An 18,788-nucleotide genomic window follows, 5' to 3' on the forward strand; every position below is an offset into this window, starting at 1 on the left:
CGTGGAGCACCAGATCGAGGGAGATTATCAGTGGTCTTGTATGTCTTCCATTTTCTAATTATTGCTCCCACAGTTGATTTCTTCACTCCAAGCTGGTTGGCTATTGCAGATTCAGTCTTCCCAGCCTGGTGCAGGGCTACAATTTTGTTTCTGGTGTCCTTTGACAGCTCTTTGGTCTTCACCATAGTGGAGTTTGGAGTCAGACTGTTTGAGGGTGTGCACAGGTGTCTTTTTATACTGATAACAAATTTAAACAGGTGCCATTACTACAGGTAATGAGTGGAGGAAAGAGGAGACTCTTAAAGAAGAAGTTACAGGTCTGTGAGAGCCAGAAATCTTGATTGCTTGTTTCTGACCAAATACTTATTTTCCACCATAACATGCAAATAAAATGAAAAAAAAACAGACAATGTGATTTTCTGGATTTTTTTTTCTCAGTTTGTCTCCCATAGTTGAGGTCTACCTATGATGTAAATTACAGACGCCTCTCATCTTTTTAAGTGGTGGAACTTGCACTATTGCTGACTGACTAAATACTTTTTTTCCCCACTGTATACAGGACAATATATTATCAGAAGCAGGACAAATGTGAGACTACCTCTGAGCAGCCTAAAATTTGTAGCATTATAACTCAACAAGTAGAGACATTCATATTAAGTAAATGCATGTGTGCCAGATAGATACCGCAATAATCATTTTGGGAAAAAGGGCCTATTTACTGCATTTACCCCAACACTAACATGTGAAAGTACATACAAATTCTGCCAATCACTGGAACCTACAGTATATATATTTATAAATGTTTTCTTCACTCTCTTGTGTTGCCCCCAGACTTAGCTTCTCAAAGCCTTAGTGGCAAATATATAAACCAGACAATAGTGTCAAGCAAAGCATTGGTCAACAACCCTGGGGTGTCAAGATTATTACTGCAACTTTTTATACTATTATTACTACATTTTTTTGTCCAAGTAGACAACCCCTTTTATCAGTTATAGTAATTCCAGGTTGGCTAGGGATAAATCCTAGCTCTGCAAGCTTTGATTAGTGCACCTGATGTGTTAAATGGGGTTCACCAGGACAAGGAAGAAGATAATCTGTTTCCCCAAGGGGCCAGGCATATTGGTCAGGTGGGTTGTGGGACTAAAATGAAGGGACGGGTAAAAGAGAGACTCTTCAAAGCCCAAGAGTAAACGTCTTGGGGTATATAATCGGTTGACTCGAGTGAGACAATTTAAGCCTGGAGATCGAGTACTTGTGTTAGTGCTCACAGGGGAGAGCAAGTACTTTACCCTGTGGCAGGGGCCTTATAGGGTGGTGGAGAAGGTGGGAGAAGTCGACTATACAGTACACAGACCAGGGAAAAAGAAGACCTCTCCCATATATTATGGCAACCAACTAAAACCCTGGAAGGTTAGGAATCCATTCAACTGCTCTTGCTGGTTGGCCCAGTCAGAAAGCCAACCTCCCGGATGTCAAAGTAGCCGGAAATTTGTCACTTTCCCGAAGACAACACGGCCAGAAATTGGTCCAAAAAAAATATAGGAAGGTTCTTGGAGTTACTAGGTCATTCTCGGGTCAATTTAAAGCTCTGTAAAATTCTTGAGGACCACCTCATCCTGCTGAAACCTCATTACTGAGCCACTGCCCTCGTATGTATCCCTATTACTTCACCTGCTGTTTGGCACAATAACAATGCTCCTCTTAGTGACACACATAATAATGCTTACAACAGTGCCTCTTACTTAGTAATAATGCCTTCTCTGTGCCCTCTAGATGATAAAATTGTCCCCTAAGAAATATTCATGCCCCGTGCAAGTGCCCTAGAAAACAGTGCCCACATTTTGCCCCTAGAAAGTAATAATGCCTCCTGTGCATCTTTGATGGTCACTGAACTCTAAGTGCACCTTTAACAATAATGCTTCTTAAGTGCCCATTTAACATTTAATAATGTCCCCTGAGTCTCCCAATACAGTCATATGTTAAAGTTTGGGCACCCCTATTAATGTTAACCTTTTTTCTTTATAACAATTTTGGTTTTTGCAACACCTATTTCAGTTTCATATAACTTAATAACTGATGGACTCAGTTATATTTCTGGATTCAAATGAGGTTTATTGTACTAACAGAAAATGTGCAATCTGCATTTAAACAAAATTTGACCGATGCAAAAGTATGGGCACCCTTATCATTTTCTTGATTTGAACACTCCTAACTACTTTTTACTGACTTCCTGAAGCACTAAATTGGTTTTGTAACCTCATTGAGCTTTGAACTTCATAGCCAGGTGTATCAAATCATGAGAAAAGGTATTTAAGGTGGCCACTTGCAAGTAGTTCTCCTATTTGATTCTCCTATGAAGAGTGGCATCATGGGCTCCTCAAAACAACTCTCAAATGATCTGAAAACAAAGATTATTCATCATAGCTTTTCAGGGGAAGGATACAAAAAGTTGTCTCAGAGATTTAACCTGTCAGTTTCCACTGTGAGGAACATAGTAAGGAAATGGAAGAACACAGGTACAGTTCTTCTTAAGCCCAGAAGTGGCAGGCCAAGAAAAATATCAGAAAGGCAGAGAAGAAGAATGGTGAGAACAGTCAAGGACAATCCACAGACCACCTCCAAAGACCTGCAGCATCATTTTGCTGCAGATGGTGTCACTGTGCATCGGTCAACAATACAGCGCACTTTGCACAAGGAGAAGCTGTATGGGAGAGTGATGCGAAAGAAGCCGTTTCTACAAGCACGCCACAAACAGAGTCGCCTGAGGTATGCAAAAGCACATTTGGACAAGCCAGTTACATTTTGGAAGAAGGTCCTGTGGACTGATGAAACAAAGATTGAGTTGTTTGGTCATACAAAAAGGCGTTATGCATGGAGGCTAAAAAACATAGCATTCCAAGAAAAACACTTGCTACCCACAGTAAAATTTGGTGGAGGTTCCATCATGCTTTGGGGCTGTGTGGCCAATGCCGGCACCGGGAATCTTGTTAAAGTTGAGGGTCGCATGGATTCAACTCAGTATCAGCAGATTCTTGACAATAATGTGCAAGAATCAGTGACGAAGTTGAAGTTACGCAGGGGATGGATATTTCAGCAAGACAATGATCCAAAACACGGCTCCAAATCTACTCAGGCATTCATGCAGAGGAACAATTACAATGTTCTGGAATGGCCATCCCAGTCCCCAGACCTGAATATCATTGAACATCTGTAGGATGATTTGAAGCGGGCTGTCCATGCTCGGCGACCATCAAACTTAACTCAACTGGATTTGTTTTGTAAACAGGAATGGTCACAGATACCTTCATCCAGGAGCCAGGAACTCATTAATAGCTACAGGAAGCGACTAGAGGCTGTTATTTTTGCAAAAGGAGGATCTACGAAATATTAATGTCACTTTTATGTTGAGGTGCCCATACTTTTGCACCGGTCAAATTTTGTTTAAATGCAGATTGCACATTTTCTGTTAGTACAATAAACCTCATTTGAATCCAGAAATATAACTGAGTCCATCAGTTATTAGATATATGAAACTGAAATAGCTGTTGCAAAAACCAAAATTGTTAAAGAAAAAAGGTTAACATTAATAGGGGTGCCCAAACTTTAACATATGACTGTATATACAGCTCCTCTATACACAGTAAGATTATCCGACTTTTCCCTATGCGCAGTATGATGTCCCCACACCTTCCTTATAAACAGTAAGGTGGGCCCACAGCTGCCCTATACACAGTATGATTGGCCTTCAGCTCCGCTATACACAGTTGTTTTGCCAAGTACTTAAAGGGCTCAGATACGGCTTTAAAGAAGGCGATTAATTTTATTACAATAGTTAAATGATTACAGAAAACAGGAAAAAATATGATATTGCGTACACTTAATATAAATCACAAAGGTAAAGTACTTAGATTGCACACTACATAAGCAAAAAGCAAAACTTCACCAGGAATAGCAACGTCATCTTTCCAGAAATATCAACCGTGAGAAGCAGTACGGGGAAGACAGAGAAATTCCTGGGATATCCACACTGTAGACCCATACGGGCGTACCCTCCAGTCTACAGGTTAACAGGCTTCTGTCTTAGCTGAAATCTTCCCCAGCTTATGTATTGTTTAGAAAAAACAATGCTTGCGCAGCCAAGTGTTACACAAACTCTACCAAATTCTATTTATCCATTATAATATCTCTCTTCTGAGTGGCCAGCCCTTCAGATGTCAAACTACAGTGGAAAAATGCATCACCGGATATGACATGCCAAAAAACTCTCCTCGTTCCACCATATTATAAACATAACATTGCTTAGGCCTGTTTCACACTTCAGTTTTTCACAATCATTCAAGATCCGCCGATTTGCCAAAAAAACGGATCCACCATTTTTATTTGCGGATCCGTTTTTTTCCCCATTGACTTTCATTATCGGCGGATTTTGACTGATTATCGTCTGTTGCGTCCGTATTTGTGCGGATCCACCAAAATTTTGGCATCCGCTGAGATGACCGAACGGACCATGCAACGTTTTTTTGCTGTCCGGATCCGCATTTTCCCCTTTTCACTCTGAATCAAGTGTCGCTGCTGGATGAAAATCTCTCTCTCTCTCTCTCTCTCCCTGCCTCCTCCATTTCTGCCCGATCTCCCAATTTCTCGCATCGCGCGATCTCCTCCCTCATGGCATCGCGCGATCGCTACTCATCCGCATCCCGCGAGATGATCGCTCACCGCAGATGCCCGATTTCTTCCGGATACCACTACATCCGGCGGTATTAATTTTTGATTTTTTTTTTTCTTTTTCCCCAGGTGCGGTTCCTTTAAATTTTTACCATCGGCGGATCCGTACATCCGCCGATCCGCTGTCCCCCGTTTCTGTCAGTCCGCCTGCGGATCCGTTTTCCGCTATTTTGGCGGATTTAGACTGACAGGAAAAACTGATGTGTGAAACAGGCCTTACCAAACATTAATTGCGAAACTATGCAAAAATTATAAATATGCATTTTCCCACTGAATAATATAAACATACACCGTTCTCACCAAACAGTGATAAAAGAACTATGTGATAATTGGGTGAATGCTATAAACATGCACATTCTCATTAAATATTGATGGAGTTATACAGTGTCTAGGTGTTTAGGAAATTTACAGAAAATACAAGGCTAATATGAGCTGAACTGTTACTGTTTAATATCTTAAAGGGGTCTTTAAAGACAGGCTACCAATATGGGTTCCCGATGGTCATTAACAGCTATCACTACAACAGTATAATGCCCCCACAGCTCCCCTATATACAGTATGATGGTCCCACGGCTTCTCTATACACAGTATAATCCTCCCACAGCTCCTCTAGACATAGTATGGTGGGCTGACAGCTACCCTATTCACAGTATGAAGGGCTCACAGCTCTGCTATACACAGAATGATGTCCCCACTGCTCCGCCAAAACACAGTATAATGGTTTCCATAGTAGAACCCACATTTGCCCCCACACTGAAATGGCTTCCACAGTAGTCCCCAAATGTATGATGTCCCCACTGTAGCCCTCAAACTGTATAATGGGCCCAGCATTAGCTCCCACACTGTAGGCTCCAAATTGTATAGGCCTCCACACTTTATGAGGACCCCCCCCACTGATGTCCTTGGAAAGTATGAAAGGTCCACCATCATAGAATGAGATCCCCCACAGTGTATTAGGGTCCCCTATACTGTATTATAGCCCCCACGGTAGTCCCCAAGCTTTATAATGGCCCCCACATTAGCCCTTAAGCTATATAATGGGCCTCATATTATCCCCCAAACAGTATTATGGCCCCTATATTAGTCCCCAAACTGTATAATGGCCCCCCATTAGCCATCAAACTGTATAATGGCCCCCCATTAGCCACCAAACTGTAAAATGGCCCCCACACTTTGAGGTTCCCCCACAGGAGTTCCTTCAATGTATTAGGGCCCTCAACACTCTTTCAGGGTCCCCCACAGTGTATGTGGGTCGCCATTTGTTTATGATGCCCACACAGTCACACCACAAGTTTTATTTAAAATAAAAAGCATCACATACTCATCTAATTCACGGTTCCTGATGAGGGTCTTGTGGGTGATGGTGTGGCTGAGGCGACGGTGTACAGAATGTCATCGCTCCGCACCTGGACTTTGACGTCTTGTGACTGCGCCACAGCTGCTCCTTCACACAGCCGTTCTGTAGACCACAGGCATAAAGCGACATGCAGTGTTCCCATAGGAGAGTGGTAATGCAGGTAGATCAGGCCTCCCTGCCCTACTGCAGGGCTAAACTACACGCGTCAATACAGGTAAGGGTAGCGGCAGCTCTGGGCCCCCTTCACCCCCCAGTAGCTACACTGTGTGCCATCATTCTCTTTGTGTTAAGAGGGCCGGGAAGTAAAGAGCAGCATGAAATCCATGAAGCATTGAAATGGGAGCATTTTTTCTGTGTTTTTTTTTTTAAATGGCATTCTAACACGTTTAAATATAGATGTGTCACCATATTATAGGGGACATGGCAGCTGATTTGTGATAACTGAGCCATAGGCAGCATGAATCACAGACCAGCTCTTGCATTACAAATATTTTTCTTGTACTTTCTTTCAGGGTAAAACATAGCTGAAACCATACAGTAGATGTGAACAAGGTGACTAGTCCAAGAGGATTGTCCCTGCCGGCTTCCCCCTAATCGCTCAGCTACACTGACAGATCTCTCCCAGCACTCCCATATAAGGAGAGACCTTTCCGTCTAGCTGAGCAATTGGGGAGAATCCGGTGGAGACCTGACTCTTGGACTAGTCACCTCATCCCCTGTCTCACTTCCAGTTATGTTTTACTCTTAAAGTATCCAGCACTGCATAGATATTTGTAATGCAGGAACCGGTCTCTGTTTCATAAAAAAGCAAAATTAGGGCCACTCAACACTATCCCTGGCTGAATGATGTGATCCCACACACCTCCAGCTTTTTAGCAATACTTTGACCAGTTGGTTCTTCTAATCAAGCAGTATCTTATTTACCGTATTTTTTATGAAAGACAGTAATTTATTTATCTCTTCTAGGGTACGGGAAAGGCAACTCTTGGGAAGAAGCTGTCACAGTCATGGAACTGCCTTTTCATTGAAGGTAATGGTCTTTCTATATCTGAAGACATATTGTTAGGGAATGTAGGTTGTAAGCTCCAATGGGGACAGTGCTGATAATGTCTGTAAAGCACTGTGATACAGGAAAGATGTATATCTTTGTACCGTGTTAGCCATTAGATAGAAAAATATTCAGAATTGAGAGTCCTCATTTAAAAGGTATCAACCACTGAGGACTCTCAATTCTGAATATTCTTCTGTAAATCACTGTGGGATTAATGGCGCTATTTAAGCGAGTAAAATAATAAAAATAAAGTATTTGAACAACCACCTCAAAATGCGCCTTCAAACAGTTTTGCTGTTAAAGGAGAATCCTAATCAGACAAGGCTCTTCTAACCATGCTAACATGGAGTCGCCAATTTCTGGTAAGAGGGTTGTGCAGTTATCAATTTTAGCAGCACCTCTAGTTTAACATCTTCAAAAACATCATCACTAGCGGTATCGGCCTCGGATAGGCACGAATCAGGGCCTATTAAACACTTAAACACCGCTGCCAATCGCGACAGCGGTATTCAAGTGGTTAAAGAGAGATAAAAGACTCCTATGGCAGGATCGACCCCCCCCCCCCCATGATCGTAATCGTAGATGCTGATCTTTGCAATGAATGGTACCCTGAGGTCATCTGATGACCCTTGGGTACGGCGTCCAGTGAGATCCTTCTGTAAACAGGATCTCGCAGTCACAGTCAGTGAGTCACTGACAGGTCTCTGGCACTGCAGTACACGAGTAGCAGTGGGAAAGTAAAAAATATTCATGTCCCACAATGGGACTAAGTGACAATGTAAAAAAATACATAAAATGTGTAAAAAGGTAGAAAAAAACCCCACAGGTTATGAAAAGTTGTTTCGCCACTAAAAACGCAGCGTTTGCGTTAAAACAAAAATAAACAAAAAAGTAAACGTAATTGTTATCAATGTGTCCGAAACGACCCAGACTGTAAAACTGGCGTGATATTTATTCTGTACGGCAAACACCATAAAAAAAAAAAAAATTAAAACACGTCAAAAGAGTTGCTTTTCATCATTCTGACACACAAGAAAATGTAATAAAAAGTGATTAAAAAGGCATATGTAAAAAAAAATTGTAGAAATGAAAATGACAAACTGGCTCTCCATACATGTGTTGTGACTGTCACACAGCTGCGACCCATGCAGCTGTGGCGCTGATCATTGGGAACACTCCAGGTATCCGGGTTCCCGCGGCAGCTTATTCGGCAAGCATTATAGCTTGCTGAATAAGGAGGGAGCCAAAGATATTCGCTCATGTCTAATGACAACCCAATGTTATCAAATTTTGTGTAGTTCCTGTGAGTTCAAAATGCACAATAAACCCCTGTATAATATCCTTGAGGGGTATAGTTTCCAAAATGGGGTCACTTGTGGGGGTTTCCTGCTGTTTGGGCACCTTAGGGGCCTTGCAAATGCGACATGGTGCCCGCCATCCATTTCTGCCAAATTTGTGTTCTAAAATTCAAATGGTGCGCCATCCCTTCCGAGCCCTGCCAATTGTCCAAACAGAGTTTTCTGACCACATGTGAGTTATCAGCGCACTCAGAAGGAATTAGGTAACAAATAGTGGGGTCCATTTTCTTGTGCTATTCCTTTTAAAAGTGGAAAAAATTAAGCTAAAGCAACATTTTAGAGTAAAAATTGAAATTATTTTTCATCATTCGACTTTGTATTAATTCCTATGTAACACCTGAAGAGTTAAAAAAAAATTCCTGACAGCAGTATTAAAGTATATGAGGGGTGTGGTTTTTAAAATGGTATCACTTTTGGGATGTTTCCAATATATAGGCCTGGTAAAGTCTATTTAAATCTAAATATGTCCCCAGAGAAACAGGATGTACATTTCTTAAAAAAAAAAAAAAAATATAGAAATTGCTACTAAACTTTTAACCCTTCTAACAGCCTAACAAAATGAAATAGCATTAGAAAAATTATGCAGATATAAAATAGCCATATGGGAAATGTTATTTATTAATTATTTTGTCCAGTATGACTAACTGGTTTAAGCTTATAAAGATTGAAAGTTTAAAAATTGTGACTTTTTCAACATTTTCACCAAAATTACAATGTTTTTAGTTTATTTGTGAAAATAGTGACTTAAATTTACCACTAGCATAAAGTACAATGTGTCATGTAAAAATAGTCTCAGATATATATTTAATTTTTTACGTTGCAAAAGTTACAAAAAGGAAAATGTTCTGATCCAATTTTGGGCACCCTTGTGTCACGTCGCCGTCAGACTCGGGGCCTGCTGTCCCGGCCTCGACCACTAGGAGGCACTGGACTGTCACATCGCCGTCAGACTCGGGGCCTGCTGTTCCTGCCTCGGCCACTGGGAGGCGCCGTGGTTCGCCCCCGGGTGATGGCAGCGACAGAGAAGGGGCTCATGCGCAGGCATCCGTTGGACGCAGGCGCCGCTCCTCTGTCGGTCATGGAGGGGTTGGTGCATCGCCATCTGGCCTGGACCTGGGGACGGTCCTGATGACATCATCAGTCCGGGAGCCTGTGAGGGATGACCTGATCCCTCAAATACCTTGGGACTGGTCTTGCAAGCCGCCGGATATATTCTTGGTTCCCCTATGTGCTACTGTGTGATTTGCTATTGTTTGACTCTGACCTCAGCCTAGATTTCTGACCCCTCAACTGCCTGACGACTTTGTACCTCTGCTATTCTCCCGGTTTGTGACCTTGGCCTGGATATTCGACTCTGCTACTGCCTGCCGTTTTTGTACCTTTACCGCCCTCCCGTTTTGTGACCTTGGCCTGGACTCTCGACTCTGCCTGCCATTTCTGTACCTCCGCTGCTCACCCAGTTTCTGACTACGTTTTTGGTTCCCTGCCTTCTTCCCTATTGGCGACCGTCCTGCTCTGGCGCACTGCTTCTAGACAGCCACCCCCTGGGCCTTGCTACAATTCCAGATCCCTGTATAGGGGTTAAGGGTCTCGGGGTGCTGTCCCTACTGCAGCCCAGATCCGGCGACGGACGTCGCATTATATCCGGCCATAAAAACTCCTTCTTGTGTATATATCCAACATATACAAAAGCAGTTTCCCTGAACTTTTTTTTTTCCCTTCTCCTGCCTGAGCTGATTTTTGGTCTGAACACCTGTTACTTGCTTCAGTGCACAGCCTGGAGGATCACTCTCATCTTCCTGCAGAAGCATGCTGCAGTCTGGAGAATTCAGGGAGAAAGCTGAATGTCAGAGATCCATAATCCTGGAACATCGGCCCCTGGGCAGCTCTGGCCATGGTTGCCCAGGGGCTCAGGTACTGCCCGCAGATGCGGCTAAAGTTTTATTACCTATCTCTCTTTCTTTTGGTCAGAAATCTCTGTGTTTAAAAGGTTATGTGGATTGTGGATCTGAAGGAGATTTTATGGATTCTTTGGCTGCTAGGAATCTTGGTGTACCGCTACTAAGACTTAATGCCCCTATTAAAACCACGGCTATTAATGGCACATCTATTATTCAGGAGGGGGTTAAATTTGTTACTGCCAAGATTGCTATGTCTGTGGGAGCATTACATACCGAGCTTATGTCATTTTTTGTGATGGATAATTTATCTTCTGCAGTTATTTTGGGGATGCCGTGGTTACGCCAGCACATTCCTGTCATCGACTGGCACCTGGGTGATGTTGTACGCTGGAGTTCTCAGTGTCAGGATAACTGCATATCATTAGCAGTAAACCAAGTTAAGGTTAAAAACCCCCTCATACCGTTTGCTTTCAGAGACTATGAGGATGTCTTTTCTATTGTAGAAACTGAGAAGCTACCCCCTCACAGAGTATGATTGCCCTATAGACCTGATTCCGGATGCCCGTCTCCCAAAAGGGAGAATATTTAATCTCTCCGGTCCAGAGCTTCAGGCCATGAATGACTATATAGCAGACAGCTTAAAAAAAGGGTTTATTAGACCATCCATTTCACCAGTTGGAGCCGGGTTCTTCTTTGTAGAGAAGAAAGATGGTGGTCTCAGACCCTGCATTGATTACAGGGAATTAAACGCAATCACTATAAAGTACCATTATCCGCTTCCACTCATCCCTGATCTTTTTAATCAGCTAATGGGAGCCCGTTGGTTTACTAAACTTGACCTCCGGGGGGCATATAATCTGGTCCGCATAAGAGATGGTGATGAGTGGAAAACTGCGTTTAATACACCTCTTGGCCACTTTGAGTACCTTGTAATGCCGTTCTGACTCAGTAACGCACCTGCCGTGTTTCAGAACTTTGTTAATGATATTTTCAGAGACATTTGTGGGATGTATGTCGTCGTGTATTTAAAGTAGATGACATTTTGATTCACTCTGCTGACCCTGTGACACACGCTCAACACATCTGTTCTGTGCTACAGAGACTGCGAGAACACTCCTTGTTTGCTAAACTGGAGAAATGTGTTTTTTTTGCTGAGGAGGTACAGTTTTTAGGGTACATGGTCTCAGGCAAAGGGTTCCGCATGGATCCTGCCAAGATCCAACCTATTAAAGCTTGGGTGCAACCCAAATCGCTAAAAGCGCTGCAGCGATTTTTAGGGTTTGCTAATTACTACCGCAAGTTCATCAGGGGTTTCTCAGAAATTGCCAAACCACTCACGGATTTGACCCGGAAAGGGGCAGATGTGGCCAGTTGGAACCCTGAGGCAATTCAGGCATTTTCTACGCTAAAGGAGTGCTTTGTGGCCAACCCGGTTTTGGTTCAGCCTGATCTGGACCACCCATTTATTGTAGAAGTAAATGCCTCTGAAGTCGGAGTGGGAGCAGTGCTATCGCAAGGCACTGCATCCCTCACTCAGCTTCGCCCATGTGCTTTTTTTTCCCGCAAATTCTCTGCCACTGAGAAAAACTATGATATAGGTAATCGGGAATTATTGGCAATCAAATGGGCCTTCGCGGAATGGCGCCACTTCCTCGAAGGCGCCAAACATAAGATCACTAATTACTGATCACAAGAACCTGACCTACCTGGAGTCAGCTAAAAGACTAAATCCTAGACAGGCAAGGTGGGCCTTGTTCTTCTCTAGGTTTGATTTTTTTAATCACCTTTCGCCCTGGTACTAAAAATGTGAGGGCCGATGCCCTCTCTCGCAGTTTTTGCCCCTCACAAGCCGAGGACTGTGAGCCAGTCCCAATATTGGCCAATGGGATCATTGTGTCGGCAGTGTCTTTGGACCCTCTGGAGGAGATCCATAGGTCCCCAGAACAAGCTCCTGACACTACGCCCCCCAAAAAATAGTTCATCCCGGCTACGTTTCGCCTACAAGTTCTTAAAGAATCGCATGACTCTGTTCTGGCAGGCCATCCTGGTCTTGATAATACCACCAGACTGGTAACTAGGAACTTTTGGTGGCCGACGGTGGTTAAGGACTGTAAAGACTATGTTTTAGCGTGTGAAGTCTGTGCCCGCGCCAAGTCCCCCCATAATCGCCCTGCCGGCTGGCTCCAGTCCTTGCCCACCCCTGAGAGTCCATGGACCCACATCTCCATGGACTTCATTATAGACCTGCCGCCCTCAGATGGGAAAACGTGTATCTGGGTGGTGGTGGACAGGTTCAGCAAACTGTGTCATTTTGTCCCCCTGTCTGGGTTACCTAACTCCGAAACCTTGAGTAAACTGTTCATTGTGCATGTTGTACGTCTTCACGGTGCTCCGGTGAATATTGTGTCCGACAGAGGTACCCAGTTCGTCTCAAAATTTTGGAGGGCATTCTGCAAGCGCATTGGTATTGAGTTGTCCTTCTCCTCTGCCTACCACCCCGAAACCAATGGTCAAACCGAGCGTACCAACCAGGCTCTGGAGCAATACCTCCGCTGTTATGTGTCAGAACATCAGTCCGATTGGGTGGAACATCTGCCATTAGCTGAGTTTGCCCTAAATAATCGATACCAGGACTCCATTAAGACTACCCTCTTTTTCTAAAACCATGGACTGCATCCGCGCTTTGGTTCATTCTCGGCCAGGATGTCGGAGCTCCCTGGGGTAGAGAAAAATATACATCGCTTAAAAACGATTTGGTCTGAGGTAATCTCGAACTTGAAAGGGGCCCAGGTTAGACAGGCTTCGGCTGCGAACAGACGGCGATCTAAGGGGCCGCACCTGGGAGTTGGAGACAAGGTTTGGCTCTCTACCAAAAACATCAAGCTTAAAGTGCCGTCTGCCAAACTGGGTCCCAGATTTATTGGCCCATACGAAATTATAGAAGTGATTAACCCGGTAGCCTTCCGTTTAAAACTTCCTCAGTCATTTAAGTTGCCCAATGTGTTCCACAAGTCTCTCCTCAAGCTGTATCGCTCCCCAATTCACCCTGTCCAGTCCCCTCCTCCTGTTTCGGTCGGGGGGACCTTGGAGTATGAAATCCAGGGTATCCTTGACTCCCGCCTTGTGAAAGGGTCCGTACAGTATCTTGTACACTGGAAGGGCTACAGCCCAGAGGAAAGGTCCTGGGTCCCCGCGGGGAACATCCATGCTAAAGCATTAATTAGGAGATTTCATCTCCTTCATCCTGACAAACCGGGTTTTGAGGTTCCGGAGGCCCCTCTTAGAGGGGGGGTACTGTCATGTCACCGTCAGACTCGGGGCCTGCAGTTCCGGCCTCAGCCACTAGGGGGCGCCGGACTGTCACATCGCCGTCAGACTCGGGGCCTGCTGTTCCTGCCTCGGCCACTGGGAGGAGCCGTGGTTCGCCCCCCGGGTGATGGCGGCGACAGAGAAGGGGCTCATGCGCAGGCATCTGATGGACGTAGGCTCCGCTCCTCTGTCGGTCATGGAGGGGTTGGTGCATCGCCATCTGGCCTGGACCTGGGGACGGTCCTGATGACATCATCAGTCCGGGAGCCTGTGAGGGATGACCTGATCCCTCAAATACCTTGGGACTGGTCTTGCAAGCCACTGGATATATTCTTGGTTCCCCTATGTGCTACTGTGTGATTTGCTATTGTTTGACTCTGACCCCAGTCTAGATTTCTGACCCCTCTACTGCCTGACGATTTTGTACCTCTGCTATTCTCCCGGTTTGTGACCTTGGCCTGGATATTTGACTCTGCTACTACCTGCCGTTTTTGTACCTTTACGGCCCTCCCGTTTTGTGACCTTGGCCTGGACTCTCGACTCTGCCACTGCCTGCTGTTTCTGTACCTCCGCTGCTCACCCGGTTTCTGACTACGTTTTTGGTTCCCTGCCTTCTTCCCTATTGGCGACCGTCCAGCTCTGGCGCACTGCTTCTAGACAGCCACCCCCTGGGCCTTGCTACAATTCCGGGATCCCTGTATAGGGGTTAAGGTTCTCGGGGTTTCTCGGGGTGCTGTCCCTACTGCAGCCCAGATCCGCGGACGGACGTCACACCTTGGAGCATTGTGTGCTCAGATAACTTTGACAAAGCTATCAGACCTTAACTAGACTGTTAGGGTGATGGCTTTTCCATTATCATAGTTAGGAAAGGCTCAGGTGATGGAAATCTCCCAGCTTTATAAAAACTCAACCTCCTCTAACCTTGTGCCAAAAATAGCATCCATGGGTTCTTCTAAGCTGCTGCCTAGCACTATGAAAATGGTGGAGGCCAAAACAACAGGAGCAGGCTATAAGAAGATAGCAAAGTGTTTTCAAGTTGCCCTTCAAGTTGTGATTAAGAACTGACAGTTAACAGGAACAATGGAGGTCAAGATAACATCTGGAAGAACAAACAAAATTTCAGTGAGACCAACTGGTAGGATTGCTGGAGAGGATAATCAAAGCCCCTGCTTGACTAAAAAAGGCCTTCAGAAAGATTTAGGAAACTATAGAGTTGTGGCATATGGTTCTACTGTTAACAGACACATGAACAAATATTGCTTTCATAGAAGAGTCGTTAGAAGAAAACCTTTCCTGCATCCTCATCATAAAATTCAGCATCAGAAGTATGTAAAAGAACATCAAAACAAGCCTGGTGCATTTTGGAAACAAGTCCAGTGGACTGATGAGGTAAAAAAGAAAACTCTGGCCAAAATGGTCAAAGGTATGTGTGGAGAAAAAAGGGCACTGAATTTCAGGAAAAGAACATCTCACCAACCATTAAGCATGGAGGTGGATCAATCATGCTTTGCGGTTGTGTTGCAGCCAATGGCACAGGGAACATTTCACGGGTAGAGGGAAGAATGGAGTCAATGAAATTTCAACACATTTTTGATGCAAACATGACACCATCTGTAAAAAATCTGAAAAGTGGATGGCTTCTACAAATGGATAATGATCCTAAACACACCTCAAAATCCACAATAGACTACTTCAACAGGTGCAAGCTGAAGGTTTTACAATGATCCTCACAGTTCCCTGATTTGAACATCATTGAAAATCTGTGGCTAGACCTTAAAATAGCAGTGCACGCAAGATGAATCAGGAATCTCACAGAACTGGAAGAATTTTCCATGAGAGAATGAATGAAAATCCCTTAAAAAAGAATTGAAAAACTCTTGGCTGGTACCAAAAAGTGTTTACAAGCGGTGATAGTTGCAAAAGGGTGTGATACTGGGTACTAACCCTGCAGTGTGCTCAAACATTTGTATTGGCCTATTTTCCTTTTTGTAATCTTTAAAATGTATTGCCTAAAGTACAAAGTAAATGTGTCATCTTTAGCCCTTTTAGAGATCATCTCATCTTCAACTTGCTTAACTGTTCACAATAACAGTAATTTTGACCCGGGGTGCCCAAACTTTTAGATGCCACTGTACATATAGAGGACAATATAACAGGAATTTTGAAAAAGCACTTAGGAGTACTGTTCTAGGAGAAGCCAATGCTGTGGGCTGGTGATTTAGCAAGATTTATACTGTAACAGCAGCTTGTTAGGAGCTGGGAGGGATGTGAGCAGCTAACTGCTATAGAGAAATCAATGGGCTTGAGATAACTAGTTGGTATGTTATGAGCTAACCCCTATATTGGAATGTAACTACTGCACATTCTTTGCCTGGATCTGAGCAGACATTTGTGGTTGAGTTCCATGTTACAATATCAAAGATAAAAGCTCTCATTGCAGGAGAATGACATCAGATAGAACATGCAAGTCAATTGAAAACTTGCTTATTTTCATGCTCTCTAACTGATTTAAGCAGTTTGATAGCTTGAGAATATCCCTTCAAGGTACATTTATACACACAATTATAAGGAACAAAAGTTCCTAGGAATGTTCATTTCACGATTTTCATACAGTGTAAACAAGTTGCCATTCAGCAGGTGAAAAGATCCTCATTCTCGTCTTGTGTAATCAGGGTATCAGCTGCAAAGAACAAAGGCAGCCTATGTGCGGTGCATGACGTATTACAGATTGTTGTGTGCTCAGCTGAAGTGTGGTCTGTCTGGGTATAGAAGCTATTAAATGACCATCCACCGGTAAACATGTTGCCTTTGCCTGTTGGTGGCTATTAATGACTGCGTAGTGTTATTGCATCTTTTGATCGCCATTGAACCCTACTGTGATGTAAGTTCAGTGATAGAGAATCGCATGGCACACAGACGTGAAGCAGTAATTCAGATGCTGAATTCTGGATAGAGCATAGTCTTATGTAACCAAATATACTATGTTGTCTAGCTGTTGCTTCGCAGAGCAGTAAAACATTTTTATAAAATTCGGTACTGCTTTCTGATGTATATTCATATATGACAAGCATGCATATAGCTTTAATTAACATATTACCTCTGATAAATATTTTTTTTACCTTTGTTCTTTTCCAGCCAAGGAACTGATTAATGAGCACATAAAGCGGGAAACAAAGCAAGGCAATGTGGTTGGTTCTGTGTTGTTTGTTGAATAAAATAATACATTATTATGTCTCATTTTATATGGAAAACATAAGAGTATAATTTTTCATAAAAAGAAACACATGGTAATATGCTAATGTTCAGTCAGCCTGAAGGAGCAATGTTTTATAGCTCGCATTAGTCACAAAACAAGTATGGAGAAATAAATGTCCCTGGTCTCTGTTGTGTGACAAATTTTCTTAAGATGCACTTTTTTTTTTATACCAGACTATAACAAATCATTGAATAAATTGCACCAAAGCCACCCCCACACACAAAGTATGATGCCCCCATAATGTCCTCCACTTATTGATGTCCCCACAGTTCCCTCTCACATATTATGAAGTCCCCAGTTACCCCAACTCCAATACAATATGATGGCCCTCACAGTCCCAGCATACAATATGATGGCCCCCACAGGCCCACTGCACGGTATGAATGCTCCCAAAGACCCAAAATATAGTATTATGGCCTCCTCAGTACCAAAATAGAGTACTATGGCTTCCACAATCCCAAAACACAGTATGATGGCCTCCACAGTCCCACAAAATAATATGATTGCCCCCACAGTCCCACAATAAAGTATGATGGTATCCACATAATATATGGTTCCTACACAGTATAATGTCCTCCACAGCATCACCCCACACAGTATGATCACCCCCACAGTCTCCCTACATACAGTTGATGCCTCACAAAAACTTTATGATAGCCCCACATCCCCCTTCACACAATTGAATGCCCCTTCAGTATATTCCCTACATGCAGCATATCCCGCAAACAGAATGACAGCCCCATACAAGTATTCATTGAAAAAAAGAAAAGTGCTCACCACTCCCTGTTCCACCACTGCTCTGGTCTCTGTGGCGTGTGTTCTGAAGCTACGCACCTGCCAAGGTGGCCAACTAAGCGAAAATTCATAGACGATTAAAAATGCTACGGATATTCGTCACACCTCTAATAAAGAGCACTCCCCTAAATGTCCAGAGTAAGTGGAGATACTTAAAATTACGTCCTGTATACAGGATAGGAAAAGAAGTACACACACAATAATACAGATCCTGAGAATTCCACCCAGTAACGCACAGCTCAACAGCACAGAATGGTGCTGTGCTGTATATAGCAATACCTTAGACTCCAGCAGCAGTATATGCATAGTGAAGTGCACCACACCGTTACAGAGCTGGAACTGTATAGGAAAATGACATCATATGTAGGGTGATGTCATAGTACTATGCTCATCATAATATATTTCTATATAGTTCCAGTGGAGCTATGTACCTTTGTGGTGCACCGTGCTATGTATATACTACAGCTTGAGTCTAGGGGATTGCAATATACACAGCAGCTTAATATATACATCACTTTATTGAAGCTCTATAAACAAACTTCAGCAGGAGGGCTGAACTGGAGGAGCAAGGGCTGCCCGAGTCGACGGTCCATGATCTGCTGATGTTAGTACTAGTACAAGTTGTGTGGCATCTGGCGGTGGGCACTGGTTCTGAGGTCATGGGACCGCACTACTATCAGGCAGGGCACAATGAAGTGTCTGTGGAGGAGACAGAGAGAAAAGAAAGCTGCCCAGCCTTAGAGGAGTTTGCCAGAGCAGCGTAGTAGCAGCATGTCAAGAGATGCCGGCGGTGTCTCTTGTTCTGAGGCAGGCAGAGGAGGACGAAAGATGATGCGGTGCAGACAGTACGTGTGGGAAATAAGCCTGCTCTTACCACTGATCCATACCCATTAGGGAGGAAGGGATAGATTTTTTTTTTTTGTACAGCACCCTGAGACCATTAATAAAAGATAGTACTGTGGTGTGCAAAACCCTTTAATAAATCTGTGTGTCCACTATCTCTCTAAAAAATAGCCAGGTCAAAGAGCAGGTCACA

At 43.7% G+C, this 18,788-nt stretch overlaps 1 protein-coding gene across 4 annotated transcripts in view; it reads left to right on the plus strand.

Moving 5' to 3' along the window:
• Positions 1-18,788, plus strand: part of AK9 (adenylate kinase 9) — a 211,726-nt gene that overhangs the window by 21,772 nt on the left and 171,166 nt on the right. For all 4 annotated transcript variants that reach the window (XM_073576031.1, XM_073576028.1, XM_073576030.1 and 1 more), the window contains exons 3-4: positions 7,049-7,112; positions 16,837-16,889. In XM_073576031.1, the coding sequence (XP_073432132.1) occupies positions 7,049-7,112; positions 16,837-16,889 (117 nt within the window). The remainder of the gene's footprint in view (positions 1-7,048; positions 7,113-16,836; positions 16,890-18,788) is intronic.

Source organism: Dendrobates tinctorius, unplaced genomic scaffold, assembly GCF_039654945.1.
Source record: "Dendrobates tinctorius isolate UK_male_01 unplaced genomic scaffold, ASM3965494v1 ptg000046l, whole genome shotgun sequence".
Taxonomy (NCBI): domain Eukaryota; kingdom Metazoa; phylum Chordata; class Amphibia; order Anura; family Dendrobatidae; genus Dendrobates; species Dendrobates tinctorius.